Source organism: Cupressus sempervirens, chromosome 3 (genome assembly GCF_028749045.1).
Source record: "Cupressus sempervirens isolate cs-2001-9-10 chromosome 3, ASM2874904v1, whole genome shotgun sequence".
NCBI lineage: Eukaryota > Viridiplantae > Streptophyta > Pinopsida > Cupressales > Cupressaceae > Cupressus > Cupressus sempervirens.
This window is the reverse complement of record NC_143120.1, coordinates 693,742,054-693,748,638: the sequence shown is the minus strand read 5'-3', so window position 1 is coordinate 693,748,638 and position 6,585 is coordinate 693,742,054. Positions and strand designations below refer to the sequence as shown.

At 33.3% G+C, this 6,585-nt stretch overlaps 1 protein-coding gene across 1 annotated transcript in view; it reads left to right on the top strand.

Moving 5' to 3' along the window:
* The first annotated feature begins 4,476 nt into the window (after positions 1-4,476).
* Positions 4,477-6,585, top strand: part of LOC149568634 (uncharacterized) — a 169,704-nt gene continuing 167,595 nt past the window's right edge. The window contains exon 1 of the mRNA XM_089821499.1: positions 4,477-4,981. Coding sequence (XP_089677625.1) covers positions 4,646-4,981 — 336 coding nt within the window. The 5' untranslated portion in view covers positions 4,477-4,645. The remainder of the gene's footprint in view (positions 4,982-6,585) is intronic.

Here is a 6,585-nt window from a genome sequence, read left to right as displayed (position 1 = left end):
AATTTTATCAAATTTTTGACTTTACTACTCTATTAATAGCACTTTACTACTCTATTAATTAAGCTATTATCAATTAGGTAAAGGTTTTGATCATTAAATTACATATCTTTTATAATTCTAATCACTCCATTATTGTAGGGTACCCAAAATGTCTCATTTATTATAATCATAAATTAAGTAGCAATTATTCTATTCTACTTTTTATTTTTTAAACTAATATTTTTAATTAATTAATAATTACAAATAATGACACATGAGTTCTATTCATTAAAAATAATGACATTTAACAAATTTATAAATCGATCTTAATGAATTAAAAGTTTAATTACTATAACTTTGTTGTTTTATTTCTACACTTCCCTATTTCTTTTCTAATATCATCATTTTTCTGTTAATTATTGTCCATCTCTTTTTACATTCATCTACATAAAAGTATAAATTTATCATTTTAAAATTTAATTATTATGAATTGGGAAAAAGAAGAGTTATCTTATAGTTTAGAAGTTTATACTTTTATATATTTTTAGATTTTTTTTCATTCCATTAAAAATAAAAAAATATTATATATACTTATATTATATAATTTTTAAGAAATACTATTATATATTATTATTATTTTAAAATTATAATTTATTTAAAATAATAACATATGATATATATGATATAGATGCAATAGAGCATTATAACTATATTAATTAAAATTTTCTATATATTATAATAATAAATTTATGAAATGAAAATACTATAAAGACAAGTACTAAGCCATAGGCCTTTTGACACTTCGTTAAAAAATTACGAGATATATAAAAACATTGTAAGATAGGATGACAGAAGTTAAATACAACTTCCTTATTCGTCAACTTGAAATAGTATCCGTTGACACGAACTAATAATTAATTAATAATTAACAAGTGCCACGTAGTGGCATGTACTTGCCGTAGAATGTATTGTAATAGAATATCTGAATATGTATAGGAAATTGAAGTTTAAAAAGATTAGATATATAATACAATTATTAATTTTTAATTATGTACTATAGAATATTTTAGTATTGTAATATGTATTATAAAATAATATAATTGAAATTAACTTTGTATGTTGAACATTATTTTTACATATATTATGCATTATGTATAGTAAAATATTAAAGAAAATGTAATATATAACTTGCTAATTATTATTTTTCATCAACAATTAATAAAATAAAATAAAATAAATGGTAATATTTTAAATTTTAAATGATAATTCAAATTTTAAATTAGGGGTGCTTGTATTTCAATTTTACTATTATATTTTTTTAAATATGAATATAAAATTAAAAATTAATTTTTTTTTTTATGAAATAAACATTTAAAAAATTTTACATTGTGTTTTAAGAAGATTTATATACATATAATTGGTTGATACATTCAAAACTAATTCACTAATGAGACATAGTGAATGCAATAGTACATTTTTTTAAATTAAATAATCGAACATCCAAAAAGAAATGAGTACAAAATTAGAGCAGGGGAGGCAAGCCTCAACCACCAAGCTCAACCATCTAGTTCAACTGAGATCCAAAAAATAGCTAACTCGCACAATATGAATCAGTTTTTTCGAGAATACAAAAGAAAAAGATGAGAATTAATCCAGAATGTGATCATGGTCTTCAATCCAAGCAGTCCAACCTTGCTCTCCTTCCATCCAAGCTATTTTCTTGCTCTCACGGATATGCGCAAAGAAATCCAACCTATCAACAGAAGGGCCTCTGATGTCTCTAATTTCCTTCAGTAGACGCTTAAGGGCAGTCTCGAAAGTTGCCTGATCATCTACAATGCTAGCCCATTCCAGCCCATGGCCATCATGTAGGAATCTTTTCAATTTATTTTCCTCAAGCTTCATGTTACAACACACCTGTGAAACAATCTTAAATCGTATGAGTTTCAATTGAAACAAAGTAAGGGATCTACCAATGTCTTGGAACTTGTCCTCATTTCTAAATTTCCAGATAAACCAAAGAATATGAGAGGATAGAATATTCCAAAAGAAATTAGCATCCTTTCTGAGACTAGTAATATTGCCAAGAATAATATCCATAACAGACACATGATCAGTAATAATAATTCCAAAAAATTTCCATATAATCTTAGCAAATTGACAAGTAAGAAAAATATGTCTTAAGTTCTCAGGAGTCCTGCAAACAGAGCAAGAGTTAGTAATGCCAAATTGATCTTTAATAGGAAGTCTATCAATAAGAAGCTGCCACTTGAAATGCAATATTTTGGGAGGAATATGAGATTTCCAAAACCTATCAAGAATTTTTTGCCATTCAAAAAAATCAAGATTCATATACCACATAGAATTCAGATGTGAGAGAATGGAATTATCTTTATTAAGGACTTTATAAATATCCTTAGCCTTGAGTTTATGCAAGAGAGAACCATCATCCCAACGAAAGGATAAGAATCTGTGAGTCTACATCACACCTGCAAGGAAGATTGAATGAACTGCAAGCATTAGAAATTAGATTATAAGTACATTTGTGGGAATCAGGAAGATTAAACTTAAGCTTGATATCCTGCCAACTAGCAAGATTATCATTCTCAAGGATATCAATGAAACATTTAATACCAAGGCTATTCCATAGCTTAGCAGAACACCCTTGAGTCAGGGCAAGAGGCTTGTCTTTGTGCTTCAAATTCTACCAGATGGAACGTTCACCATGAATGGTATTATTATTGTCAGAGTTAGAATTATAAATGAAACCTCTAACTATTTCCCAAGCCTTCTAGATAGACTTAAAAACCAGAGAACCTTGAACAGAGACAAAGAACCTCCCAGCAACGAGATCAACAAAAGGAAGATTCTTCCAATACTTGGCATGCTTAGGAAAACCAGATTGAATATTATGTCTCAAAGGAATTTTCCAAGGCTCTTGCCCATGAAGAGCCTAAAATATCCATTTAGCCGCAAGAGAGACCCCTTGAATCCTAAGGTTTTTGAGGCCTAGCCCTCCTAACCTCTTATCAATGTGACACTAGCTCCATCTAACAACATGTTTTTTCTTATTTCCTTTACCATCGGACCATAAGAACCTCCTAATGGCCTTCTGAATTTAAAAAATTTGATAACTGCTAAACATCCAAACTGAGGAATAATAAATACTATAAGAAGATAGAATTTTTTGACAAACTTGCACTCTACCGGTGAGGGAAAGAACCCTGTTACCCCATTTGTACAGCTTTTTGAAAATTCTGTCCTTAACCCAAATCCACATGTCTTTGAGTGAAGAGGAGATGGAAAAGGGAACCCCCAAATATCTAACAATCTTGTTAGGTCCCCCCCAAGAATATCCAAACTGAAGGAGCCAATCAGGAGGTTTCTCTTTCCAACCAAGCATAACAGATTTGGATTTAGATATGCGAGCACCGAAAATGGCCTCAAAGAGTTCAAGCTTCTGATTAAGATGTTGAATGTTAATACAAGATAACTCAAGGAAAAGAGAGGTATCATCCGCGAATTCGATGTTAAGAATCTCAGAATTGTCAAGAAGCAAAATCCCATTAACCTTGGGGGAAATAGTATTATCTCTAAGAATATAGAACAAAGCATTAGAGGCAATAACAAAGAGAGCAGGAGCAAGAGGACAGCCTTGCCTGATAGATCGGGACAAGGGAATAGGGTTGGATAAAAGACCATTGATTTCAATTCTAGCATAGGAGTCCTTAAAGAGAACTTGAACAAATCTAACAAATTCAGCAGGAAAGCCAAAGGCCTGAAGAATAGAAAGGATGAAATCCCACTCAATACGATCATAAGCTTTCTCAAAATCAAGGAGAAACATAGCAGCATTTTGATTAGATGACTTAGCCCACTCCATAGATTCCCAACTAGTAACAAGATTTTCAAGAATATATCTCCCCTTGATGAAGCCAGTTTGGGTGGGGCAGATAAAATTAGGAAGAACACTGACAAGCCTAGAGGCCAAGGCTTTGGCAAGAATTTTGTAAGAAACATTGAGCAGAGTTATAGGCCTCCAATTCTTGATGAGAGATTTATCTCCATCTTTGGGGACGAGTTTAATAATCCCCATATTAATAGAGCTACCAAGAGTGCCGCGATCATAAGCCTCAGATTAAAGCTCAAGCAAATCCTTAGCAATCCATTCAATATTAGATTTATAAAATTCAGTAGGCAAACCATTTGACCTAGGAGCCTTATCTTTCTTAAGAGCGGATATAGCATCAATAATCTCCTGGAAAGAAATCCTAGCCCTAAGAGTGGCAACATCATTTTCAAAATTTTTTTAGGAATAAGCGCCTTGCATTTATTCCTAAAGTCCTTGGCAATGCTACTGTCCTCAGACCTAAATAAATTTTTACAATAATAATAAAAAAAATGCCCTATCAAAGAAAAACGAGCTGTTAGGTGAAGTAATGAAGCAGATCTCAAGTATCAAAATATAATTTAAGCTCGCACAATTGCCGAGGAAGGAAAGCAATGGCAAGGAAATGAACGACCATCCATCGTGCTCAGGCAAATCAAACAGAAACGGGCAACACTGAAATTATTCCATACGCAAATCAACACTCTGGTACTTTATAACATTACATTTCTCTGTGAAATACATTCAGCAGGATACACAGGAAGTCTCCAAGGAGAAATGGGAACAAAGGTAGCCGCCACATTTAACTCCACGTTTCTTAGGGGCTCTCTTACGATTCCCGCATCATCTTCTCCATCTCAGAATTGTGCGCTGAAGTTCAATTGCCGAGATGAATGCTGGAAAACTGCAATTACGATGCAGCAGCCCCAGTACCTGAGAAGTCTTTGTGGCGCTCAGGGTAAAGCAGGCGGTCCTGTGGCTTTTCCTGGAACCGAGGATCATGCACCTGAAAATGGGGCTCACAAGAACATCGAGTCTTCTTCTTCTTCGTCGACTTCCTCGCCTTCTCCGTCCTCGGCCATTGATTTCCTCACGCTCTGTCAGTTGCTTAAGGTAGGGGACTCCAAATTGGATTTTAATTTGCTTTCGAATTTTTTTTAAAGAGGGTTTGATCAATTAGAGGTTGCGGGATCGATACCTCTTGGGTTCCCAGATGTTTGCCTTTTGTTTTCTCTTGCTTGAACTTGAGAAATTAGCTAAGGCTGTGGCCTTGAATTATGCTTAATTCACAAGTTTACACACCGATTGACTCTGGTTTTTTTCCATGAGTTTGGATCATTTTGTGATAAATTCCCCAATACATTTCGGAATTCTAGAATTGCCTCTGATTTGTTTTCGATCACGAGGAATTACAACGTTTTGTTGGCCAAATGGTTCTTACGACCTATCAAGTGCATTCATTAAGTTGTTGGAAGACAATGCCATGAGCAGTTAGCAGGTTTTTAATGGCAGAACGTCCTAGTATGCTTATGGTAAGTCTTAGCTTTGGGCTTTAGTTGTACCGTCTTTTGTAATATTGGATAAAAGATTGTGTCTACTTCGACTGGCTTGATTAAAGGTTATTGGCTTATTACAAATTCTGAATTGGTCTTCTACGGACATTTAATGCCCCTTCAATCACCGGGATACCTAATGCTCTGGATAAGATTCTTCAAGTACTTAGCTATGAGATATTTTAAGTTGTTCACTCATCGAGACAGTCAGATAGGTTAGAAAGTCTCGTTATGTTAATTTTTCCTTTGATGAAGCAGTCAGATTTAATAAGGTTCCTTAGCAGGTAGCGATTCTCATGCAGATAAGATCATGCAAAATTTGCCGACTTTTCCTTTTGTGTTTGTATTTGTGAAAGTTTTAAAGGCACATCGAGAGAATTATTGGATGGAATTCAGTATTGGTGTATGATGAGGAGCAATCACAATAATGACAATCAAATAATAAATGATACAATTTAAAAAGGAACCATATGGCAGACTCCTCCTAGCACTTCTTACTCTTGAACTAGGGCTTTCTTAATCACTTGATTACACACACTTCCAATCCCAACTAACAATGAATTCACCTTCACATGTACACTGTTTAATGTCTCCAATCAGCAAATAAACCCCTTGTTTGGGTAGAATCCCTATCTTGTTTAATTCTGCACGTGCTTGGCTAGTAATATATCATACATGTTAGAATAACTCTTTCCATGAGTATCAGGTCTTCATCCTCATGGAAAGATCTTCATTTCCTTTGAAACCTACTGCAGCAAATAAATAATTAAAAGAAATCTACTGGTTCTGCAACAAGCGTAACAACAAACCTATAATAACATGAAACTTATCAACAAAGTACTTGGAATGATGAAGGAAACCTTATTAATGCACTTGTAGAGCCAACCAATCGGTTTGCAAACCTTGATATGGAATTTGAGTTGCAGAATATCTAAGTTTTAATATTGCTGTTCACCAGTCCGTACATACCAGTCTTTCAATATTTTTCCCTCCTCTTTTACATCAGAGACTCTTTCCAATTTATAAGACACCCTACAATAACTGATTCCAACCAACTATCATCGTTGAGTTGGGTATTTTAAAATTATTACAAACTAAACTTCCCTCTAAACCAGCCGTTACCCTTTTTTATTTAATGTTTGAACTTGAAAAATCATACAATTG